Source organism: Trachurus trachurus (genome assembly GCF_905171665.1).
Source record: "Trachurus trachurus genome assembly, chromosome: 15".
Lineage (NCBI taxonomy): Eukaryota > Metazoa > Chordata > Actinopteri > Carangiformes > Carangidae > Trachurus > Trachurus trachurus.
Window position 1 is genome coordinate 16,120,076 of NC_139906.1, and position 26,377 is coordinate 16,146,452.

Sequence of the window (26,377 nt, forward strand, 5' to 3'; positions counted from 1 at the left end):
AACACTGCCCAACAAACATGACCAACTGCATTGATGAATATATTCATAATGAATTAAAAGTTGCGTATAAATGAGAGAAGCAGTCTTACGTGGAATAATAGATAGCTGCTGTTGTGTCTTTTCAGAATCAGAGCTCTCGTTAATCTCTGCTGCACACTTTGTTTCCATGAAATGGTTAAGACCCAGGGTGTATGCACAAAGATACTGAACTGATCTATGTTGTTACTGTTGCTTTGTGCAATATAATGACTGAAATCCCAAGTATAGACCCTCTGGGCATGTTATTTCATTGGGTTTGTGTATCTCTGGGGATAGGAACAGGAGAGAGTGATGGAACCAGCTTTCCTCACAGGCTCCTTCATTAAGTGTTGAGCTCCTGCATACATATCCAACCTCGACATTCACTGGGATATAAGATCAGCCTCACTATGAATCTCTCCCAGTCTAGAAATGCAAAACATAATATTTTTGCCCGAAGGTCTGGAGAGGAGGAAGAAGGGAGGTGGGGAAACAGATGAGGGAGCTGCAGGTGCAATTATGTCTGCATGCCTGAATTCGGGCAATGTGAGTCTTCCACGAGCAACTGAAAAGTGTTTTAATGAGGAGGCAATGTAAAGCAAAAGCTACAGTGACATCTGTAGTTTAAATGTCACAACCATCTCTGACTTTAAAACTCTCCTGAATGAATAATTTAAGAGCCTATATTGGATAAGATTGTTTTATTCCTTAGCCTTTTTTTTAAGGACGTGCAATGTTGTATAATTCTACAATCCAAATCAATAAATATATGAATCATATATCTGATCTCAGTTGGTGGGTGGTATGCTCATGTTTGCAGACCACTGTCAATCAAATCTAATCAAACCACACTGAGCAGATTAGAGTTTTTGAGTGTTACTTTTGATGAGTAAAAGCTAAAGAAGACCAAAACATTGCATTTTATTGTTTTTTTTTGTTTTTTTTTTACCTGTTTAGTTCTTACAATTAAGTGTTATCAAAAAACAACTTTAAAGCTACAAAAATCACTTGAAAATTGATCATGAAAAAGCTCGGATTTACCAACTTTACACCACTTTTCCAGCACTTTTCCAGTGTGTGTGATGACTTTGAAATTTTGGTAGAAGCAGAAACCCAACAAAGATTCACAATATAAACTCTAAAACAGTGAGAGTTTTAAATAATAGATAGATAAATAATAGAAGGATGGATGATCTGACATATTTCATAGTCAGTGTACATTTCCAACCAATTTATGATCAATCAGATTATGTAGAACTGAATGAAAACATGCTAAAAACATTATATAATACAGAGTAATTTTTAGTGTAAAATGAGCTTTTTAGTACAAATTTGAATGGTTTGCTCGAATTGATAAGTGGATGCAGTTCCCTCTATGGACGCTAGGTGTCAGTGTGAAGCCACCCTGCAGCAGTGAACAGACAGGTTACATTTATGCACCTTCAACACTTCGACACATTGTATCTGTAACTGTCCCTGCACAGGCTGGAGTACACCTGGAGAAATAAAGGTAAGACAACTGACGAGGAACCGTAAACACCGAGCTCATGACCAAGGGAGTGATGGTGTGAACACCTGACTCAGAGGAAGAGGAGAAGAAGTGGGCACTGTGGGAGGGCGGGCCACCTGTGACGGAGGGGAGTCGGCGCTGCTGCTGAGTGAGCGCGCGCTGTGTGTATCTGTATGTTCAGTGTGCAGGAGTGTGTGTGCATGCGCCGGTGAAAGTCCAGTCCAGTCCAGGTGAATCGTCTCGTGCTCAAGGAAACGTACACGTCCGTCTCTTCGAGGAATTAGTAGGCTACGGGAATTCAGGTAAGACGCTAAAACATTACACGACCGCAGCTTAGACACAGACCACAGATAAAACACCTTCACGTGTTGTGAGTTCATTTAATTGTCTGTGGTTTTCTGCATTGGCTTTATACAGAGATAGTTGTATAACTCAGTGTCGTCGACTTGTATTTTTAATATCCTAAAAATATACAATACAATACAATGTATGCTCTAATGGTCTAATATAGACTTAGGCTACAGTTTCCTGTTATATTTCGTAGGCTATTGTCCTTTTAAAAATGGCCTGCTTTAATGTGTGGTAGCTATTTAAACCTTTGCCAGCTCAGCTCACGCAGGTGAGATACTGTATATTAATCAGCTGATAAAGGGTTAGGGTTAGGGTTATGTGTGTTATGTGTAAACTGCTGCACTAAAAGCTCCCTGTGACCCAGTGTGTGCCTTGTTGCTTCACTTGACTGCATTACTGCGTTGTAAGTCATCTGGTGGCTGTAATGGTGGAGTGACTTTCGGTCCGTCAGCTATCTCAACAGGGGTGTGAATTGGAAATGAGAACAAATAGAAAGGTGCTGCTCTGATCTGATCACAGTGAATGAGCTGTAAACAACACCTTGATGGGTGCCCAAGGTGCATTAAGAGCAGGATTGATCCGTGAAAGATGGGTAATCAGCCATCCACTGTCCAAACTGATGGTCTTTATAGCTGTGATAGAATCATCAGGCCCATAGAGGAAACCCATGGAGTGAAGCCACTTATCTGCCTGTTCAGCCTTTAAAAATGCATGGCTGTGTTAGGTAGCCTATGGTAAGAGGGAGGACAGACCTACAAAGATGTGGCTATTTAACACACAAGGTACAGTATCGTTACATGGAGGGTAGAGGATCCTTGATCTTCTCTTCGTATTGTTTTCACTCTGTTCTTCAAAGGATAGGCAGACTGGTTTTCAACTCGTGCCTTCATCAAATGTTTGCTCTAATCCTAATCAAATTAAAAGCAGCAGCGTGTTTTCATAGTGACTTCGCCACTGCTTTTAGTTTCAGAATAGTTACTCAATATTCTGCTGCAGCCTCTCATTGGGGGTTAGGGTTAGGGCACAGACAGTGCATCTTAATCTTAACGAAAACAGGAAGCTCATAGTTAAGTCTGAAGAAAAGACCACGGTTTCTATTCTATTATTATTTTAGTGGCGACATCAATTGATAACTATTGATTATTCTGTATTTTTTGAAAACTCATATCTCTATTCTGTCTGTCCTGGAAAAGTTTCTTCCACTGTTGATTTTGCTGATTTCTGATAAAGACTTGACTTGAGTTTTGTTGTTGTTATCACTCAAGTCCGGGGTTCTTGAATGTGATCTGTGTGATGTGAGCGACTAAACCTCTCTCCAGATCCTCAAATATCATGAAATTTACACTTAAGACGCTATTTACATTGTTGTTAAACCCAGAGTGAACCAGCCACAGACTGGGAAGTTCCTAACAAATAACACACATAAGTTGTGTAAAGCATTTTGTACACAACACTTAAATAATGCACTCGCGCTAGTCGCTACACAATGATTCTAGTGTGAGAGGTCAGTTTACAGAGCCCAGTGTTACGACCACAAAGCGACTTTACACTGTAGGCCTAGTACAGTACTGGGGACAAACAGACTTCAGTTGACTTTGCTTTCTTTTGTATTTCTGTGAAATGAGTGTGTTTTAAAGCAGTCCATCTCTCAGTTGAAGCGCAGCTCAATGCCTTTGACTGTAATCTTCTCCACCATTTGTTAGACAAAACAGAGTTTTGAGTCCTTTGGGACAAGTGTTGTCTGTTGATGGAGCTGTCACCACCACGACACGCCGATCTCTTCTATTCAGGCAGGTTTATAGACACTTTATAATTGCCTGATAAAATCCATTTCCCTGAATGAATGTCATGGGACTGAGAGCTAGCAGTGAGATCAGGAGGAAGACAGATTAGGTGCAGAGTGGTGGAGTCATCCTGATTTCCTCTGGGTACATCTCTCTTTCTATATTTTCTCAAAATTTCAACTGGTGCGCTCAACGCCCAATTAACAATTGAAAGCTTCTGCATTTAGGGGGCCGGCGGTGCTCAGAACAAGTCAGGAGTAATGGATTATAGATGACAGAGAATTGAGAATGTCACAATTACTGGCTCTTCCCTCTGCGCTGCTGGACTTTCACACACTATTTTACCTCCCTTCTCTCTCTCTCGGCTCTTTCACATTTTCTTCCTTTTTCTGTCACATTCCTGTGAAACATTTCCATCTGAATAGACTCATCTTCCTCCCAGGATTATGAGACCACGTCAGGTCTACTGTGGCTGACTGATTTAGACCCTGACAGCCCATTTGAGTGATTTGGTGTGCACAAGTCAGATAAATGACTTGTAAAGAGCCCCTCGGTGCACCTCCTCTACCACCTTAAAAGAAGTGAGAAAAAGTAATATCTCCCAAACGGCTGCATTCCAGGAACTCGTTAAATCAGCCTCGCTTTCGCTGTGTGGTTATCCTCAGTTTTAGGCGCTCGGTTGTAAATTTTTCTCCACACCTGGAAGACCACAAGGTGCTTTTTCACTACCTGTTACAAGCACTTACCATTTCCAAATTCAGATTGATTTCCAACCGTCTAGCCTAATGGTTTAATTTCTCTCCAGTGCAGTTGTAGAAACATACATTTTCAGACTCCTAAAATCACTGTGAAGATTTTGTCGACTTTATTTTCATGTCAAAACTCTTCTGTTGAGGAAATGACTGCAGTTAATGACAGCGGGTGTTGAAAAGGACTCTATTTAGCAACTGCTGCAAAGTTAAGCTTTTAATGCAAATATATCTACATACATCTACACTAGTACAGTCCAAGGTATTTATAAAACATTGTAAATTTTGAAATGTGTGTCAATCAAAGACTAAACAGTTTCACATCACCTTTCTTGAACATTCATGGGATCCATTTGCTATTAGCGTCTTAATGCTTTGGTTTTCGGACATCACTAACAGCCTTTACTATTTAAATGCTCAATGGTATGTTTCACATGAAACTACTGTAGTTTTCATGTCTTTCTGTTGATTTCATTTCATAAGGAAATTAGCTGAAAGAATGAAGATAAAATTTATCGGAAATTTATCTGAGATGTAACTTCATGTAACTCAGTCCATTACTCAGTCTTACTAATCCTAGTGTGTGACAATGCCACAGTGTCTACAGTATGTGCAGTACTGAGTCTTAGTGTGACTACAGTCAGAAGAGTATCTCTTTTATCCACACCTGCATGCTGCTGAATGACTGTAACATTACGCAGCGCTCCAGCCAGCCGTTGTCATGGTGTCAGCCCTGAGGCACTGCTGGGACTTGTGCAGCCATACAAACACTTGTGCTAATGGCTCCACTTTTTGCTCCCTTTTTTTTTTTTTTTTGCATCCGTGTGTGTGTGTGAGAGAAGACGTTCTTTAGGGTTCTAGCAGCATGTTTTGTGTAATGGAAAGCCACCATGACCGTTTACATTTGGACTGGGAAAGCATTTTATAGACAGAAGTGGAGTTTTTAAAGAGCGAGTGACAAGAGAGAGAAAAGAAAGAGAGATGTCACCATTCCCCCAAATAAATCTAGATAAGATTGGTTTCTGCACTAGTGGCACACACACACTCATCTCTTCCCTCCTCTCACCATCTCTCCCCTCACTCCTCCAAAAGAGGGTCTTGTTCTGCGGGAACAACATTGGCATTCACATCACAACACACACACATCTTAGAGATTATCATATTTCACAGTCTCTCTCCCCTCCTGGATTTTGCTCGTCTCAGGTACGTCTTGCTGTTTGAAACGGTTTCACACCTTATCGATCTGGATTGCTCCACATCGCTGTCTAATCCTCAAGTGTTTGCCCGTGATATCAGCACGTAGCTCTGTTTGACAGCCATTGTTTGGTTAATGATATTTTCAGTCTTGTGTTTAGACTAGGCAGCTGCTGCTCACACTCTACAGACTTTAACAACACTGAGAGACAGCCCAGTGTCACAGAACGCCATTAGTCTGCAAAAGCGGCCGGTACATTGTAGAGCAGATGCACTTTGTGTCTCTTTGTGTCTCTTTCACATCTCTGTCATCATCCTTGTGAAATCCTTCACATCAGCTTATTTATGTTTGAGCACCGCCGTTGAACTTCAGCTGCTTCCCTCCTCTTTTTAACTTCTCCTCTGACTTTTAAAGGTGTGATATTTTCGGTAGGAACGCCCACATGCGCAGTATTTCATGTTTCTCCTTGTGTAGACGTGACTTCTAACAGTGCTGGTTTTGTGTTTTTATCTTTTCAGGTTTCTTCAGTCCTCTCTACAGCACAGTGAAAGAGGCTGTCTGCTTGCCTGCCAGTGTTTGTCAGAGTGAGTGGGTGTGTTTGTGTGTGTGTATGTGTGTGTGTGTGTGTGTGTGTGTGCGTTTGCAGGGGGTGTATGCGTGTCGCAAGGTGAATATGTTTGTGTGAGTGTCTTTGCGTGTGTGTATACCCTGGTTGGAGAGTGTTTGTCCCATGAGACGCTCAGCTGTGATGCAGGCAGCTCGATCCCCTGCGCTGCAGCTTCTGCTGCTGAGCTGCTGTGTGTGCGCGGCTCCCAGCTACCCGTTCAAAGCGCCGCTGGATCTGGATGTGACTCCACGCGTCACCGTGTTGAGCAGCGGTAAGCACAGAAAAACACACACGGACACCAGCTTCTGGTGCAGCACACTCGACAATCCTTCTCTGGACTGTTTGGTAGCTGGACACCTTAGGATGACTTCAAAATCAAATACTGATAAAGTGTTTTACATGCAAACTAACACTGGAGCTGTCAGGTTTTTTGATATAGACGATATCTCCTCACATGTTTTTCTCTCTTTGTAATATTTTAGCTATTGCCATTTTTTGTTACTTTATGTGGTTCGTAGTTTATTTTATTTCCTCTCCTCCCCTCTCCTCTCAGCACCTAACTTCTCTTGTGGCCCTCCACTTTCTACCCATTCCTCTCTGTCTTATTTACCTGCCTCTGGTAATTCTTACAACCGCCACTTCTGATAACCATGCTGCTTTTCTTAAATATAAACCACGACCATCATTTATTTATCTAGTGTGAGTGATGGCATGTAGCCTGAGGTGCCACGGAGACAGAGGCAGATGAGGGAAGTGCTTACACTAGGATCCCTGCAGAGCATCCAGGGAGACTGACACCAGTGTAGGTAGTTGAGAAGCTCCGTAACCATGACAACCGTTGTAGTATGGTGCAAGATGGTCGTGTATGGTATTTTTCCTTTGTGCATGTGTGGGGAAGAGAGAGAGAGAGTGTGTGTGTGTGTAGCGGCACTGTTATCTGATCCTGGACTTTATTTGTTGACGCAAAGAAGTGTGGAAGAAATTTTCTCACGTCTCTCAGGTTTGACTTGCAGCCAAATTGGCTAATGCTCTGTACTTGTAGAGCAATACCCCTCCTCCCCTCTTCTCCTTCTCTAAACAGTTGTCTTTCTCACAACACATCACCTGCTTGCACCCTGCCTTCACCCATCTTTTTTTATCCCACTGTTACTCCTCTCGCTGTGAACCTCTCCTGATACCTCTATCGCGGTTTCTGCAACTCATCACTTTGTGCTGCAACCCACAGGTCCTCCTACACTCATCTGCTGGCCTGCCACCCCATCACTCTCTCATCCACTCCCCCTCCACTCCTATTCACAGAGCTTAACTTTGCACTTAAGCTCTGTTTCTCCTCATTAGTTTATACTTTCCACGGTTGCACTGCCCTCTTTTAATTCCCTCGCCTTGCTTTTACCGCTCGTCTTTGTTTCTTAAGTTTTAGAAAGATATGCAAACTTACCACTAATCCCTTTCATCTCTGTGTTTCTTAGCAACCTAAAGGCAAAGTCTTCAAACCTGTGTGGGGTACTGATGTTGCACATGCATGCTTTTGAGAAAAAACACACGTGTGTTTTCTCTCCTTGTTGCAATGTCACTTTTTCCTGCTTTTAGACAAGGTGAAAAAATTTGCAGGCAGGAGGTCTTTAAGGGTCATTGATATGACGGTTTCTGGCTAAAGGCCGACAACAGACATAGAGCAGGCTGTTCAAAAGAGGCAGAACTGAAAACTAAAATACCTTCTCATTAACCTGTGAGGTATTAAATTAGCCGGCCGCACTTTGACATCAGTTCCAGTCGGTGGATTTAAACTTTGTTTATTCTGCTCGGCCCGCTCGCACGTCAGAATATCTGAACCGTGAACAGGCCTGACGCTCGGGTGTGAATTTGTGTGAGAGGCTGTCACGTCACAGTCCAACGCCTGGAGGTTCAGCGACTGAAAGTACGTGTATGTGTGTGTGTGTCCCTGAACACTGTGTTCTGTACCCGTCAGCTGAGGTCCCTCCAAGTGTTTGCTCAGTAAATAACATCCTCTGGGTTTCTCTGCCGGCCTATTTCACTCGTTTCTTCCCCCCTTATAGAATAAATCAAAGTGTCTTTTCACGCATGATCTTGTAAGCTGAGGCTAAAATGTGCCTTAGGATTGTCATATATAGTTAATATTGCTCACATAAATCTCCCTCTGCTGCGTCATTCTCTCAGGCAGGTTGTTTTCAGTTACCTGGCTCCCGCTGTCACCCACACAGAGGATATTGTGTATCCTAATGCTCGGATTACACTGAGGAAACTTGGGCGTGTCTCCATTATAATGCATTGTCATCATCGCCCACAATGAGACATTCAAATCACATAGGAAAAGTTATTGTCCCTCACAGGTAATACTCTTCCTCCTCCTGCAGAGAATGAGAAGGACAAAAAAAAAGTAGACACCTGCTCAGCCAGGAGCAGTGTGGGATGAGAACTGACTACTGCTGCTGTGGAGGTGAGCAGAGTGGATTGTGTTTTGCAGCAGCTGATAGAAATCTTAATGACAGCTTACTTGATAACCATGCAGTCTTCAGGGGGGAAGTGGGTTGGCTGGGGATGCAGGAAGTCTGTTGAGCTTCTGTACTAATCATCAGACATGAGAAGTGGCTCACTTACAAGTTTGAATGGTTTAGTTGCTGTCAAAACCCCACCCCGCCCCAGAGTACAGTAAAACCTGCTCACCATTAGTCATACTGGAACAACTCTGCTGTTATTTTTAACAACACTCTTTTATTACAACAGCCCAATTGTCTTGTGGAGCTATTGTTGTGGTGATGACATGCCTAAAGGTTGCCTCTGATGTATGTGTGTGTGTGTGTGTGTGTGTGTTGACAGTGGTGTCATGTTTACCCAAGCTAAGTAGAGTCTTGATAGAACTTGCGTAACTCTCCGCCATGTGACGACTGCAGCAAGCGACTTTGTGATATGTTTTGTTCGTGTTTCTGTGTGTGTGCATGTTATACAGTGTGTATTCTGTGCTGAGTGTTAGTATGACTAACCCTCATTAGTATCTTGTCCTGACTCCTGTCAGACCGAGGCATCCCAATACAGCCTGGAAAACTGGACGTCGCGCAGATGCACAAAGCACAGAAACCCACATTAGGCAGAAGTGGATCTCTGAAATCTGATGTTGTGTTGTGCTTCTTTTCATTACCTTCTTCTTCCTCAGCAAAGCTGTGGGGGATGAACATAATCCTGTGGCTTTTACTGTCCATAGTGGAGATGTAATATTGTTTTTGCCAGTGATATATACAGAGTATATCAGAGAAAAAAGAAAAAAAAACTTTGTTTGTGATGCAGGGATCAACAAATTTGTGGCATTGAAACCTGCCACAATTCATCCAACCACACGTTAGCTATACCACCTCATCACAGAGAGACAGACAATGCAGATACACTGACATTCACACTTGTACGCAATTAAGAGTCACCAATCAACCTAGTGTGTTTGTGTTTGGCGAGAACCTGCCGTTATACAGCTGTATATAATTAACTATCAAAACAGGTTAATCATCAATTAATTATCTATCATCAAGCCTAATCAAATATGAGCTGTTGATAAGGTGTCATACATGTTATTACTGTGCAAATAACTGCGATCACAAGCAACTCTGGAGTCACATAAAGAGAATTTCTGTGCATCCACGGTTCAATGAAGCTTAATAGCATTTTTTTCCCAGCAGATTTTAAAGTCAGAATCAAAGAGCAAGGCCATTGTACCACGCTGCACTGATGTTCAACAGTCACATACTGAGAAACCCATCACAGGAGATGAATAGATTTCTCTCTTTCTTTCATTCTCAGACTCTCAGGTTTGATTGAAAAAGATGTTAATCTATGCTGCATCATGATGGACGTTCAGAGGCTTTCTAAAGGCTTTGAGGGGGAGATGCTGGTGTACGCCGATTTCCATTAGTGCGGACTTCTTTGTTTTGTTCACGTTATCGCATAAAAATTCAGATAACAACAGAAGCGGTATGTATTTGGATGCTCACCAATCAGTCCAGTGGGGCCGAAGAGGATAAACAAGTCTATTCGTGGGGTATTTGAGACCATTGAAATGAGAAAAGGCAAGGCTTCTCCATGAAAAATGTTATTTATTAACCCACAGTTTTTCCCTTAGAGGCAGATTGTAATCAATAGCAGCAGTGGACACGCTGTATCTGAGCAAATGTAACAGCAAAAGAGGGTTAAATCAGGTTGTGTGTGGTGTGTTGCATCTAAAATTTCACCAATCTTTTATTGCAGCGATTCAGCCTCTTGAGAGCACGTGTGGTGTGTAGATGTCTATGATGTGTTTTCTAAGGACACTTGGAGCTGTTTTGCATAAACAGATGTAACAGGAGCTGTCAAGAGGCTACAAAAGGTCACCTTCATTAACAGCCTCTGCTCTCCTCTCCTCTCCTCTCCTCTCCTCTCCTCTCCTCTCCTCTCCTCTCCTCTCCTCTCCTCTCCTCTCCTCTCTCAGGTCTCCAGGGTTGCAGGCGTTTCCAGTCCTCTGCCGTCAACTACAGCACCATGCTGCTGGAGGCTGATGGCGAGCGTCTCTACGTTGGGGCCCGAGGGGCTGTATTCGCTCTCAATGCCTCTGACATCTCATCCAGCTCTGCTCTCACTGTGAGTTTCTTTGTTTCTATGTCGCTGCATGTTCAGTGCCTCAGCCACCATATCTTGAATAAGTTTATGCAGCAAGAGGCTCCAGTGGTGCAACTGTGAGCAACTCTGTTAGAAATAATGTTACTACACACACACACACACACACAGGGTTGCAGGGGAATACATACATTTACCCCAGAATGAAAAATTGTTGCCTCAAAAGTTGTAGAATGCAAATGAAGACATAGTTGACTATATATTCAGAATTCATGTTAATATCATCCAACTACTGAGACATGGGGAGACGGAAATAAATCCTAATTAATGCTGTAATTAGCATACTATGTTCCTCAACCTAATACTCGCAGTATTTACCCTACTTGTTAAGTTAAAACTTAAAAACTGTGCCAAGTGCTAAATTCTAAATGTCTCCTTTATCACTGTACACACATTTCTCTTCTCTTCTCTTCTCTTCTCTTCTCTTCTCTTCTCTTCTCTTCTCTTCTCTTCTCTTCTCTTCTCTTCTCTTCTCTTCTCTTCTCTTCTCTTCTCTTCTGAAAACCCTCTGAGCATATGCATTTAGACATTTAGCCCTTTTTGCTTTCATATTGCCAACATTAAAGCAATAATCCTTAGGTTTTTTTTTCATGTTATATCCAATAATTGGCTATTTATGGAAATTATTCACCAATTGCCATGCTGGTTTCAGCTGGTATTTTTTGAGAAATATAAAGAAGGTATGGCTTTTTACAGTAATCATGTATCGTGTATCTCAAACATAACTTGATATTAGAAAACACATTCTGACCAGTAACAACAGATAGGTGTCACCCTCTTAGCTGCTATTGAATTTTTAGGGATGTAACCTTAAAACTATTGTTTGTCCTCTTTCCATGTCGTTTAAGCATGTTGTAGTTTCGCTGTGACTGAGTCCAGCCCTCAGTAAGTTGCACGTTGCAGGACGTTTCTTTAAGTCGAAGCTTGCCATGCTTGTTATGTTTGTTACCTGGTGACAAGCTGACGTTAAGCTGTTATGCTACTTATGTTAATACAGCAGTGGTGTCTGTCATAAGATGTAATTGCTGGTGTGTGTGTGTGTGTGTGTGTGTGCGTAACACTCCCTCGCAACCACTCTTCCATATCCTGCTGTAAATACAAATATATTAAGTCAACTTTCTGTTACATAAGAGAAAAAACATGCTGCTATACAACAACACTGTGAATTCAGATGGTGTGATGGCAAAATTTTGAAAGTATGAATTATTCAAGCCAAAATAATATTATTCTCTATTAATCTGCTGTCAGATGTGTGGCACTTTGACAGGATTTATGCAAGGTAGTGATGTGAAACCATCCAGCTCTTCGTTTTCTGTTTTTTAGATTGAGTGGGAGGCCTCTCCCGAGCAAAAACGGCAGTGCCTGCTCAAGGGAAAAGACAATAAGGTAGGCATTTAGTTTTCCCATCTCTCTCAGTCTTTCTGTTTCATCTTTCTGTGTTAGGTTCTCTCCTGTATTCATAATCGCTCCCTCACTGTGAAATGTTTTTTTTTTTTTTCCGGTTTTCTCTTTCTCTTCCAGACCGAGTGTTTCAATCACATCCGTTTCCTCCAGAGATTTAACTCAACTCATCTCTACATGTGTGGGACTCATGCCTTCAAACCACTCTGTGCATATATAGTACGTCCATGCACAGCAAATAACAATCCTTCCAGTGCTTTTAAATACATATGATGCTTAATAATCATCTTCCTCATTAAATATTCATGAATTTTTTTGTCCTGCGTAGGAGGAGGAAAGGTTTGTGATGTCATCTCAGCCAGAGGAAGGAAAAGAGAAATGTCCCTATGGGCCGACAACAGGCTACACTGCCCTCATCATCGGTAAGGCCCTTCAACAATTAAAGGTAATTTCCAGAGTTTCACTCAACCACAGCAGTGATCAGATACATTTGTCTTCTTCCAGACCAGCAGATGTACACAGCTTCTCGGTTTGAGTTCAGGAGCTTTCCAGATATCCGCCGCAACTCTCCGTCTCCCACGCTGAAGACAGAGGATGCTCCCACTCGCTGGCTGAATGGTGAGTTAATCTCCTGGAATGATAAAAAGCCCTTTAACATGTTTGGTGGCAGTGACCACACTGCCACCAAACCAGGTGGTCAGAGCTCCAGCCTGTCAACCAGCTGACCACAGGTTAAGCCTCCAAGTCAGCAAACATCTGCAGGGCTGGATCAATAATGCATTATTTTCACTGTCATTAAACCTGCTTCTGATTGCTCGGCTTATTCTTAAAGCAGTATGGCTTAGATTTACTTGCATAGACGATCCTGTTTATAAGTCCCAGTTTGCTGCTGTGCCTGAAGCAGCCTCACAGAGCTGCTAGCGTAACTGTAGACAAGTTAATATATCCCTCCAAAGCCAAACCTCTCCCTTCCTATTACAGATTGCCAACTGCTCCCTTTTTTATATTGCTACAAAGCTCACATTAGCATTATCGCTGCTTACATCTCAGCTGAGAACAAAGGTTGGGAGTTCAGCATCAAACTTAATGCGTCTACTCACCAAGAGCTGTCCCCAAGGGTGGAAAACGACACGAAAGATATCAAATCTTCTTCTCTACTGAAGTTAGCATGCTCACCGACAGCCCCAGCCAGCTCATCTTGCCACTTTCTGGAAGCTACTCAGTTTTTCCTTGTAAATGCAACAATTACTGAAGCTCTTGTCGAGCCACAAACGGCACCACAGGCTGCTGGCAAGAAACCACATTTAGTAGCAGAGAAAATCTACAAACAGCCACTTCGAAGCAACAACCTTTTATCTAGTTGTCACTATTTTATGTTTTGGTGACGCAGGTTCAGTTTTTTGAGCAGTATATGTTACAGGCCAGCTGTTACAATCAGTGTCATGGGCTCATGTCAAGCAGCCAAACTAGACGAGACTCCATCGGAGGAGATCTCTTTCAGTGGGTAATTACTTGGCATTTATTTGTCAAAGACTTTGTTTATTCACAGTATGAGTCAATGCATCTTGTTCTCCCCCGTGCAGAGGCAGAGTTTGTTGGCTCCGCACTCGTGAAGGAGAGCTTGGGCAGCAGCACAGGCGATGATGACAAGATCTACTTCTTCTTCACCGAGAGGAGCCAGGAGCAGACGACGACCTACAGCCACAGCAGGGTGGCACGGGTGGCTCGGGTTTGTAAGGTGAGAGCAGATTAAAAAGTGATGCAGGAATGTTTTTCAACTAGAGGTGAGAGAAAGGATACTATAATAGATGAGGGGCTAGACGGGGGGAATGCATTGGTAACAAGGCCCAGGTGTGATTAGAGGAGAAGACCGTGCAGCTGATGAATGGATTGCAGAGTCAGTGTGTCTCACAGCGAGAGGAATGGATGGCTGCTGGGGAGAGACAGAGTGTTTAGCATCTTCCGCTGCCTAAAATGTGAATAATTTACATCCCCCTGCTGCCCAGGAAGGAGTTAAGAATCACATGAGCCACCTGTACAGAGTAATAACCTTGCTGTCTCATCCTCTGGCATTTGGAAGTGAAGTCAGCTACCAGATCTCTTCCCTAAAAGTTTTGCAGCACATCTCCATTTTATTTTTTATTTTCATGTTAATCTCAATCGAATTGCCTCCTGGCGACGTATGTGCCATTTTCAACTTGCCACCGGCAGAATACATTTAAAAGTTGAAATCAAAGAGCAAGCTCATGTCAGTTGTTACTGTTTCTGAAAGAACTGTGGCCTTGAGTCAAGCTTTTCCATTGTAGACCTGTCAGAGCATCTTTTTTGGATTGAGAGCGGGTGTTGAGATGTGTCTACATGGGCTGTGTGTACGTGTGTGAGACGTGAACTCCACAGTCAGTGCTTTAATCCTACTGAGGCCAAACACACTCTACGAACCTGTGGAGTGCAATGAGAGCTTAACATTATTGAACATACCTTTGCTGCTTCCTCTTGCCACTTTTGCACTTTTGAGGATGTTAAATTCCTCTGGTGCAAAACTATCCGTGGGTTTTTCTTTACCTAACATGAACTCCTCCTCTGTTTCTCCTCACCTCTCTTCCCTCAGGGGGACCGAGGAGGCCGTTTAACTCTCCAGAAACGGTGGACGTCCTTCCTCAAGGCCAGGCTGATGTGTTCTCTGCCCGAGTACGACTTCCACTTCAACATGCTGCGCAGCGTGTTCGTCATGCCTGGACACACGTCACAGGACACGCTGTTCTACGGCATCTTTGGCCTGGAGTGGTGAGTGAGAAACTCTTTGTGTTGACGAGGCCTCGGGCTGACGGGGGCTTTGAGGATGCAAAATGTAAATGAGCAGGACAGAGATGAAAGGCAGCAATCAATACATTGAGACAGTGGAAGAAGACGAGAAGGGACAAGATGAAAGAGCCGGGAGAGATAAAGCAAGAACTTTTTTTTAATCCAAACCATGTGAAAAAAAAAAGTTGGGTGGAGGAGATTTTCAGCAGTTTGAGGACAGAATATTAATTAAAGATGTAAATTTAGATCCAGTTAAAAAAAAGATGTTAAAGTTGTAATCCCTAATATTCCAGTCTTGGTTTATTTAGCAGTCCCTCTTGTTACCATGGTAACTACAAGTGAGATTTAATACCACAGCAAACAATCATCAAGCAGCGACTTTGTAAGAAACACAAGAGCAACTGGTGAAGTCTGTTGGCATCGCAACCAAACACATGCATACAGTATTGTTTTGATGACAATTGTAAATGAGATTTGATTTCAACACATTTCCTGACTGTCTCACAATAAAAGCCACGCTACAGTAAATGCTTTTAATGAAGTAGTGCAAATAGGAAATGCTGGATTGAATCAGCAGAAACTTAATGCGGCTCTGACGCCGTATAAAAAGACTGAACAGGTAATAATTAGGCTGTCAGTCAGTGAGATAACATTGTGGATTAGATGCATTTTCCTGTGAATCCCTCAGGTCATCAATGTGAATCCAGCGAGGGAGCAGCAAACTCTAAATGTCCAAAACAAAAATGTCAACTATAGATAGTTCTAGCATGAAAATTTTGGGCTTATAACTTTTATGGCCTTTTGTAGAAACTCGGTTGAAACATGCTCCAATTTGATACGTCAGCTAAAAAGTGTATGTTATGCCCAAGCACAAATGTTGTGTGATGGAGAAAACATAAACAAACAGAGATTATCTTCTTGAGCATCTTCGTGTCCTCTTCAGCTCCACCTCTTCTGTCTCTATGAAGCCTTTCTGTTTCTCTCTCTCTCCCTCTGAGTGTCACAGAGATGCACGACATCTGATCATCCTCTTCATCTGCATACAATCTCTGTCAAAGCTCACCACCCCCACCCCCACCCTAACCCCCTATGCATCCTCCTATATGTCTGTTTCCATCATTTCAGCTAGGTGAGCCACTGATCTACTGTACTTGTACTGCTGTCTCTATGGCAACACTGGGTTTACTGCTGTTATTGTTCATGGCCTGTGCTCTGGTTTTTCTCACTGTGTGTGTCCGTGTGTGTGTGTGTGTGTGTGTGTGCGTGCGCTTTGATGTCTTTAGGAAAAACGTGAAGGCGTCTGCTGTGTGTCGCTTTTCTCTGTCTGAAGTCCAACAGGCCTTTCAAGGACCCTACATGGAGAACCACAACTCCGACTCTAAGTGGAAGGAATACACTGGAAAGATCCCTGACCCACGACCTGGAACGGTAAACACACACACACACATGCACATGCACACACACACATGCACACAGCCAGGTCACTGCACAAGATGAGGCCCAGGGAAAAAAGTATCCTGCCTCTTCAGCCTCCGAGGTAATGATGGAGCAGAGATGATAGAGAAGAAGAGTGGCAGCCTCAAGCACGAGGCTCAAAACACAACCAGCTTATGTCACTGAAACCCATTTCCATGGCGATTAACTCCAGCCTGTAGCTTTGGAGACAGTGGCTTAGCGTGGCAGCCAGGGCTGTGGCATCGTTAGCACGAGCAGCAGACATTATCCACTGCAGTGTCACTTCAACACTTTGTGGGACTTAATTTCAACTTTGCTAGTAAATGAAGAGGAGAAGCGGTCAAAGGTTTTAGCTTGGGAGCGTGAAAGCCTCTTAGGGGAGTTGGCCCAAGTCATTTGGATGGCACAAAGAGAGAGGGGAAGTTGTTCCCTTAGTCAGGTGCAGAGGGAGCTGAGTCGCCCGCATGTCAGCACAAGTTGGCTGCTGAGCTCACACAGTCATTGTTGTGGAAGTGAAAACGCGGGTTTACCCAGACACAGTCTTCCACAGGCTCCGTGTTTTCCTCCTGATCCTGTGACCAGCTCACTAAGCCTCATGACATCCTCTCTCCCCTTCGCTATCCGTTCCTATTTACAGGAACCCAATTACAAATGAGCCAAAAATGTCTTTCTCGTTCTCCTGCGGCCCACATCGTGCCTTGTTGCTTGCTCATCATCCCCTCTCCTTGGCTTCTTTCCCTGCAGTGTATAACCGATGCTCTGAGGGCCAGAGGCATCAACGCCTCCACCTCTCTGCCTGATGATGTGCTGAACTTTGTCAGGAGGCATCCTCTGATGTCCCAGCAGGTCCAACCCTCAGACAGACGCCCTATTTTGTTCAGGAGAACCACAGACTACACACACATGGCCGTGCACATGATGCAAGGCGTAGATGGACAAGAATACCATGTGTTATACATGGGCACAGGTGTGTATGAATTCAGTTCACATATTACATGTCTTGGGTCTATTTCTAGTCCAAGTACCATCACATCCTGGAGTCTTGTTGTTGTTGGATGTTGATTAATATTTAGCTTATACTTGTTGACATACAGTATTTCTTGTCTTCCAGCAGCTGCACAACATTATGTCACTGTTATTTGTCTCTATCAGTCTTATCAGGTTGTTGATGTATTCAAGGAGGGTTTTTTTTTACGTCAGCTGCCAAAACCTTTTCAAAGAATCAAAATTGCAAGAAAGAAAATGCAATAAAAACAACATAAAAAGGATGACAGGACTTTAGTTTGTTGCCTGAACAAAACTCCTTATCTTAGATGCTTGACACAAGGTATAAAAAAGGGAATTGATTATCTTCAGCCAGATAGCTGAAATTCATTTAAATCGCATACTGATGTGAATAAAATCAATGACTGTCCAAACAGTAGGAAATCAAGCTAAAACAGAGTGACGTGTCTTGACTGGCTGATAAAAAAAAAAGTATATTAAAGCCATGTTTCTCCTCTCTGTCGCTGTTGCTCAGATGAAGGCTGGTTACACAAAGCCGTAGAGGTCGAGGGTCAACTGCACATTATCGAGGAGCTGCAACTCTTTGAGGAGCCACAGCCTGTTGAGAACCTACTGATATCTGCAGAACAGGTAGTGTTGTCTGACCATCAGATACACACACACACACACACACACACACACACACACACATGAGTAATGTCCATCCGAGGGTATTTACGTCTTCTCTCCTCCCCCAGATGAGTGTGTACGTGGGTTCTGGATCAGGCGTGGTGCAGCTGCCGCTCTCGAACTGCCACAGATACGCTTCCTGCTATGACTGCATCTTTGCCAGGGACCCTCACTGTGCCTGGGACGGAGTCCAGTGCGTGGACGTAATGTCACATGCGAACAGGTGGGCGCTGGATGATGCATGTGTGTGTGTGTGAGAGGGATTTGATCAGGTGATGAAAACGCTACAAACGCCCTTTTGTGTTTGATTTGAGTAACCTCAAGTGTCACGGAGCCCTGTCAGAGAGTCAGCTCCCAGAACTGTTGCGTAATGTTGGCTCAGCATGCAGGTGTGTACCTAACCTGCACTGATTAACCTGCACAGCAATGCTTACTCAGTCAAAAGAGATTATATAAGGAATAGATTATATGAGACGTGAATAGATCAGAATACAGTGTGAAATAGGGAACAAAAATATTCAACTTGCTATAAAGCAAATGTTTATTCTTTGCACTAATGCCCTTATTGTTATGTTTTCTCCCCCTCCACAGATCCTCTTTAATCCAGGACATCCAGCATGGCAGCAGGGGATGTGAGAACACACAAGATGGTACGCATGAGTCTCATCTGCTGCTAGGTGCTGCAGCCTAAAAAAAGTTTACTTTTGGAACAGTGAATGATGAAAGGGATATTAAAAATAGAGAATGTTAGAAAGTACTCGAACGATGCAAAGGTGTCATGAGATGTTACGAAGGCGTCTTTGAAAGTTGATTATGCACACTGTTGGCAAAATTCTCTCCTCCCTTCTTTAATCACATTTTTACCATCTCTGGAGAGAAATCCGTTTGATATTCAAGGCAGGCAACTGCCTTCTCTCACTTCACAGTTTCAGGCTGATAAAATGTAGCATCTTCTGCCCCCTCGTTGTTCTCTCGCTGTACAAGGTAATGTGATGGCTGGAATTAAAAGATCTCTAATGGGAGTTTATGCTTCATTAACTTTGGACAGCCTTTGATAAATTTAGGAGGTGTTAAGCAATTAACATATAAAATGACTCAGAGTCTTAAGTTGTGAGTTTTCTCCTAATCCTCATTTGAAATCACTTTCTCACTGCATTAATGTGTGTTACAGACGTGGTCCAGCGTAGTCGCTCTGTGCGGGTGGGTGATGACGTGCTGCTACAGTGTGAGCTCAGCTCCAACCTGGCCACCCCCCTCTGGACGCTGGACGGCGGCGAGCTGCAGGGCTACGGCCTCAACTCGGGCTTCAGAACCGGCACCGACGGCCTGCTGATCATCGAGGCGCGGCAGGACCAGAGCGGTCTGTACACCTGCTACGCCGTCGAGAACGACATCAAGGTCGCCATGGTCACGTACAACGTCACCATCAGCCTGGACCTGCCCCCTCCGCCACCGGTTGAGCCGACTGAAGAAGACCCTTACGATCTTTTCGCCACTGAACCGACTCCCACTGAGCATCCGTCCTCAGAGAGACCCCTGCCCCCGCCTCCAGCCCCCCTCCTCCCCCGCTCAGAGCTGCTCTCCCCCAGGAACATGGAGGCCATGTACCTGTCCCTCATCACCATCCTCGGAGGCCTCTGCGTGGTCCTCACCGTGGTCCTCGTCTATGTGGGCTTCTGCCTGCGTGTGGGCAACAGAGGGAAGTACTCGTTGCGTGCGGCGGCGTCCGCCTACCCGATCAATAAAAAGCACAACAGGAACAAGAAGCAGCACAGAAGCTCCTCCCACATGGAGCTGAAGACGATATCAAGCCACTGTAACGGCAACGGCATCTGTAACGGAGTTTCAAAGCAGCACAACGGCGACGTAGAGGACGGAGGCTTCCTCCAGATCGTCCCCGGCGAGGGTCACCCATCACCCAACAAGGACACTCCTCCCCCGGCCCCTCCTCTCCCTCCCACGCCGCAACTCCCATCCCCGGAGTGCGACTTCCCCAACGGGCTGTCGGCCACGCTGCCCAGCGTCCTGCGAAGGATGAACGGAAACAGCTACGTGCTGCTGAGGCAGAGCGAACCTGAAAACACGTCGCCGCTCTGCTACTCCTTCGCTGAGGAGCTCAACAGGATTTTAGAGAAGAGGAAACACACTCAGCTGCTGCCCAGGCCGGACGAGAGCTCAGTGTAGAGAGATGAAACTCCCCCTGTGGTGGGAGAGCTGCTGTGTTTTTACCCTGTGTTGAAGTGCCTGTCATATGACTCATTGTTGTTGTGGACTAAAGGACCGAGGAAGAGTCTTATCTACATTCTTTAGTTTGGATTTTTGTACATTGTGACATTCCTGCTCCTTTGAACCTACGGGCTTTATGTCAACCTTAATTCCCAAATTTCCCAACACAGGTTTCCAGTGAAGGGCCGAGCATGAAATGGACAAAGATATGATCTACCTCACCTCAACACTGCCCAGATGGACATGTTCAGTCAAGCGGTAGTCTGATCCTGGTATGAGGGCTGAGATCTGAGCCACAGAAAGATCTCTGCTGCACAGAGCTCAGATACACAGACTCCGAAGAGGAGCAGAGCCCTGTGGGAATATAAATACATGTGAAGACTTCTGCTGTGGGGTGGCCATATTTGGCTCCGTTCAGACTGGAGGGCAGCTAGCCAAAGTTTGTTTGCACTGACAAGTGCACAGATGGCCTATGCATTTTTAAAACATAACATTCACACATTTTAAATATTGAGGGGACGGATCTGGTGAGCGTGGGAATTTGGTTTTCACAGACTTTACAAACATAAAATAGTAACTCATAACACTTTACACCAGCCATCACTGAGAAATGGTGAACTAATCCTTATTTAATATTACTATTAACCAGAATTTGGACCAAATCTATTAACCCATAACATGACTTTATGATTAATTACATAATGGATATTATGGAATTATTGATTAATCACACATCCAAACAATCCTTATTATATTTGTATCAAACTGATATACTGCCACAATTAACACTTTCGTTGTTAGTTACATCATTTATTCAGTACTAAAAATTTGCAAACACAATAAGTATTAATGTACATAGACCCCAAAAGAAAGTCACAGTCGAGCTTCACTCAGTCCATCATACATGGTTGAAATTGTTGGGACACAAGTGGCTGTTAAACATGAACATTGAAGGAGCCATATCATATATGAAATTCATACAATATTAATGAATGTGATCTAACTTAAACATTATTACATTATAGCAGAAATGTTAAATAGTGATTATTTCACCAAATGTTAATTGAGAGCCTGATGACAGTATTATTTTTAATGCACTTTAACCGCCAGTTTTTAAAGTGTTTCTGGAGCGTTATCGGACACTACTATGGGATTTAATGCTGTGACCAGCGGAGCTTTTTGATTGGATGTTTCCTCGGTGTGAAGAGCTGCAGCAGCGAAGATCACTGGACCTTGTTTTGCTCAAGTGGATTAGAGGGGAATCATCGATTGTGTCTCAGCTGAGCCCGAATCCACAGCTGAGTGGCACCGTGTCAGAATGACTGACGGCGAGGCACAGGAGAACAGTGTCTAAGGTGAATAGCTTTTATGTCTTACGAACACATCTCCTACACAGGCTTTTCGCCAAACAGGCACTCAAAGAAATGGATCATGGAGTGAGAGTGCAAAGGGAGCGCATCCATTTTTAGAGAGTGGATTCATAGAGAAACACTGACAGCAAAGTCTTATCTCACTTTGACTAGATTTAAACCACTGGTATTCTAACAGCGTGTTGCTCTGACTGCTGGGTTGTTTATAATTTGTCGAAAAGTTCAGGAGCAGAACAGGGAAGCTCAAATGAAAACATCTGCTGTAGTCGGCCTCGCTCACACAAATTAACAGTCTGACAACAGCATTCATTTTTGCGAGCGACCCAGCCATGGTAGGCATCAAAACAGCAAGGCCTCGTTTGTTATAATCAGAGTGCCAGAGGAACTTCATGCTCATGGATTAAAATGTTTGAAATTCTGGCTTCTCAGAGTCCAAGGTCATGCGTTTGTGGCTTGTTTTGTTTGACCACTAGACCAAAACTTAAAAGATATTCCATTTAAAATTCATTAAAAGCCAGAGAAAAGCAGAATATCCTCACAAATAAGAGGCTGGATGGAAACGGAGCATATTTGGCATTTATTTGCCTTGCTCATGCTGCAGCTCACTCTGTTGTTCCTCTAAGGGCAGCATTAATTAAACACTTGTCTTATGACAAGTCTGACCTTATTGCAGGAAGAGGGAGAGAAGAGACAGCGAGTTGGAGATCTCCCCAGAGACAAAGCTACCTTACGCTCTCAAGCTCCCAATTATTTTCCCATTCACTCACACGTAGGATTTGGTAAATTATTAATATACATCAAAAATGGAGTGTACACCATCCATATGATTATAGGCAGCACATGAAGCTGAGCGTGGCACGTTTGGATAATCCCACATTTGATTGAATCTAACCAGGCTATGATGTCAGGGTGTGAGATGCTGGGCTGAATGTGCTGCTGCTGCTGCTGTGGTTGGCAAAGCTCAGAGCTTGAAGAGCTAAGCTTTCTGCTCAGTGGCACTGATCAAAGGCATGAAAGGAGAAGGACGTAGCTGCACACTTCACACGTTAAAAGCCTTCATTAAAGCCCCTTGACCCCATTACAAACCACAAGACATGGTGAACACAGCAGCAGGGCTTTTAATTGTCAGGCTTTCACCCTAGATTCCTGCAGAAAAATACTTGTAATGAGTGTTGCTGATATGTAAATACTGTGGCTGAGTCTCTGATGGCGTGGCTGCTTTTAAAGCAAACACCCAAACGGGAGGCTACAGTGGAGACACAGAGCTGACACTTGAATATTTCTCCCTTCCTCTCTCTCTCTCTCTTGTCCTCATTTGCAGGTCTGATGAGCACAGGTCAGTTTGAGCCTCTTTTAATTCTGTTCCCGGGGACACCACCTCCCGACTGGCGTCAGACGGTTGAACTGGCTGCAAAGATGTTCTTCTAATGAGCAATGAAATTAGATTCACCATCGTTAGCGCACAGCGACAGCAGAGGAGAGAGAGAGAGAGAGAGAGAGGCTGGATAAGGGCTACAGCGCGAGGGTCTGTGCACCTGAAGTGCAGCTCTGCTTCCTTACAACTGGAATAACAAAAGTGTCTGCAGCAGTGATTCACCGAGCAGAGATTGTTCTTCAGACAGCGGCTCTTTGTGTGCAGACAGCATCCTTGCCTCCGTTTGATGCAAACTTGTTAGACCAAACCCCACGTATATATTCAACCTTTCTCTCACACTTGCTGCATGACTTATGTTTCAACACTGCTGTTTTTTTTTTCTTTAAGTGAAGGAAACAACACAGATGACTCATCCTTATATTAATGAAAAGTGCCAAGGTTTCTGTTTTGCATTGTAAGCCTATTTTATTGTAAAACCAGAATAATAGCATTTAAAAAAAGAGAAGCGTATTTATTTTGTAATTTTGTACATTGTGACTTATGTTGCTGTTAAAGTGCCACTTGTGAGACACCCAACTGTCTAATAGGAGGGTTACAATTTGCCTGTGTTGCACAAAATGTAATAAATGGAAGCACTGTAACCAAAAGCATGCAGAGGCTGTGCCAGCACCACATAATTAAATATTCATAACCTATTGATGGGATATAAAATACTCCAATTAACCTATTCATTATAGTCTATTAATTAGGAACCATTGAGCTTTTCTGTCACTGTAATGTCCACGTTAGTCTTGATCTCTATTTGCATGTTACACCAGGCTTGTGCGCACAGCAAATCAAATTCTTTTACTCAGCTAACACAAAAAAATAACAGGGAAGTGGGTTCCTTCAAACATTTCAAACATGACTTTAAAATAAAACTTTGTACTTCAACCTCTTCCTCTTCTCATTATTGCTTGTGTGTGTGTGTTTGCAGTTGGCCTCTCACATTTCACAACAATAGGTAGATGAAACAAGTCTTTCCCCTGTCAGGTTATTGGAGCAGAGCTGTGGCATGTTATAAAAGGAGGCAGAGCAAACTGTATCAGGTGGTAAATGTTGTCAAATACTCAGGAAAAAGGAGGCGTCTGCATCGTTACTGGAAGCAGGCCCGAGTTCCTGCAGCACGGCACAGACTGGTATGGAAAATGTTGCCGGGAGGTTGATGTGCCAGCACTGGTTCAGATCCAACAGGAAAAAAAAAAAAAAGCCCAAACATACAGCAGACGTGCTGAATCCTGTGACGACATTTAAGAAGAAAATGCCACCTTAATCATTGCAGCTTTTTCTAAAGAGCAACCATTCTTACTTTAAATCTGAGCCTTTTGAGCTGATCTTTCACAAATGCCACAGTCACTGCACATAACACCCACAGATTTTTCCATCATCCACCTTTTCCGTCATGTTCCTGGGTGAGAGGGCAACACCCAGCTCTCAGACAATAATACGCTGCTTATATTATCAGCGGCACAACAAAACACCCATAGACAGGGCACATACAGTAAGCACAGCCAAGGGGTGATTTGTAATAGTGCCAGATACCTGCAGTGCGTACACCATGACAGGTGATTAACAAAGTGTCACGGGTTGTGTGTTATTTACGTAAGGCTGCCTCTGTTTAATCAGGGTCAGCAGGAAGAGCTTGTTCTACCTCATGAGTGGCAGATTAGAATATTTTCATTTCACTCACGTAAATGTGTGGATAAAATAATAAAATAAATGCTGCTGTGCTTATTTTCCCCATCAGCTGTACTTCGAGGGTAGTGCTTATTACAAATTATTGATATGCTGAAATAGGACAGCAGCAGTCCGTCCTGTTGTTTTGTGAATTCATGGATAATTTCACCTCATCAGGTGCCTGAAAACATGGAGAATAAGTAGGACTTTATTGACCAAGATAAAAAAATGAACAGACAAATGCAACACAAGCCAAACGGTTGTGTAGAGTGGCTTTGTCGTGCAGGGTTTGTTAAATCTTTTCCATGAATTGATGAAACTCTCTGCGGAGATTACCATCTGAGATAACAGGCCTGTTTCCATCAAACTGTACCAATAACATTATGTAGGTTGTAGCTAGTGAAGATTAGATGTGGAGTTGGGATAAGAGTGGAGGAGGTGAGATAACACTCAGCCTGGGAGGTTCAGTTTTCAGCAAAACATTCCCAAAGCTCATTTGGTTTAATCCTTTTAGTTTACCCCAACTCAATTTTCATTACATACATAGGCTACACTACACTACTCATAAAAAGTTAGGGTTTTTGACTTTCAGGTGAAATTTATGGAAATGTAAAAAGTGTATGCTACAGTGATATATCATGGAAGTAGATCATTTAAGTAGAAGTATGGGATGGTAATTTGTTCATCTCAAACAATGTATTGAAACAAGAGCTAACAACAGTGGTACCGCACACAAAGTCAGTGTCTCAATCCACTTGTCATGTGGCCAGAGGACGTCCACTTCTCTGTCTTTCTATGACTCTTCCAGTCTCTCTGTGTCTCTGTTGCAACCTGCCGATGACTCTCTGTGACACACTGAGCCCAGTGGCAACTTGTTTGTGTCATCTTGGTCTTGTGATGTCAAAATGTGAACAGCACGATGAAGAGGACTGTATAAATACAAACTGTCATTGAACCAGAACATTTAGTGGTGGATTCATGGATCAGACACCTCCTTAGAGAACAGCATGTTATTAACTACTGTATACTGAAACACTGAACAGTTGGACATATACGTACATTCAAAAATTTAGAGAAGGTCAAATTAAGTTCACCTGTAAAGGATATAGTGCATTTTAGGTGTATTCTGAAATGTCGTCCTAAAGCAGAATATATGATTACATATAATCAAACATAGTCTTTTTTTTAAATACTTCAACTGTCAAATAAATAATAAACTGACTATATGAAATAATACGCTCAAATGGAGAGGCAAGTTAATTAAAAAAGCAATTCTGCTTCATTGGCTAAAAGTACAGGGCTCTAACTCTAATGTCTCTAATCATTAATGAACTCAAAGCTCTCTTGTTGCTCTTTGTGTAGCGCTCCATCTAATAGACATTTCCTGTCAAGTAACTTAATCCGGGATTAAAACATCTGCTCTATTTCTGGATCAGATTTAGATCTTTGAGGGGAAAAGGATTTCAATGCACTTTTCTTTCTTTCTTA

The 26,377-nt window shown here is 43.2% G+C and overlaps 1 protein-coding gene across 1 annotated transcript; it reads left to right on the top strand.

Annotated features, from left to right (window-relative positions):
- The first annotated feature begins 1,570 nt into the window (after positions 1-1,570).
- Positions 1,571-21,371, top strand: LOC310997827 (semaphorin-4G-like). The gene is made up of 15 exons (XM_083987639.1): positions 1,571-1,830; positions 6,126-6,485; positions 10,686-10,834; positions 12,194-12,256; positions 12,392-12,490; positions 12,600-12,693; positions 12,776-12,889; positions 13,855-14,009; positions 14,880-15,055; positions 16,357-16,501; positions 17,273-17,495; positions 18,048-18,163; positions 18,271-18,425; positions 18,794-18,852; positions 19,374-21,371. The coding sequence occupies exons 2-15, from the start codon at positions 6,338-6,340 to the stop codon at positions 20,384-20,386; spliced, it is 2,709 nt and encodes a 902-aa protein (XP_083843765.1). The 5' UTR covers positions 1,571-1,830; positions 6,126-6,337; the 3' UTR covers positions 20,387-21,371.
- The last annotated feature ends 5,006 nt before the right edge of the window (positions 21,372-26,377 follow it).

What these genes read in the sequence shown, in the direction of transcription:
- LOC310997827 (XM_083987639.1), top strand. Translation starts at nt 6,338, where the DNA reads ATGAGACGCTCAGCTGTGATGCAGGCAGCTCGATCCCCTGCGCTGCAG. An exon ending in TCCCACTCGCTGGCTGAATG is followed by an intron (nt 12,890 to 13,854) that starts GTGAGTTAATCT and finishes TCCCCCGTGCAG; the next exon opens with AGGCAGAGTTTGTTGGCTCC. An exon ending in TGTGTTATACATGGGCACAG is followed by an intron (nt 17,496 to 18,047) that starts GTGTGTATGAAT and finishes GCTGTTGCTCAG; the next exon opens with ATGAAGGCTGGTTACACAAA.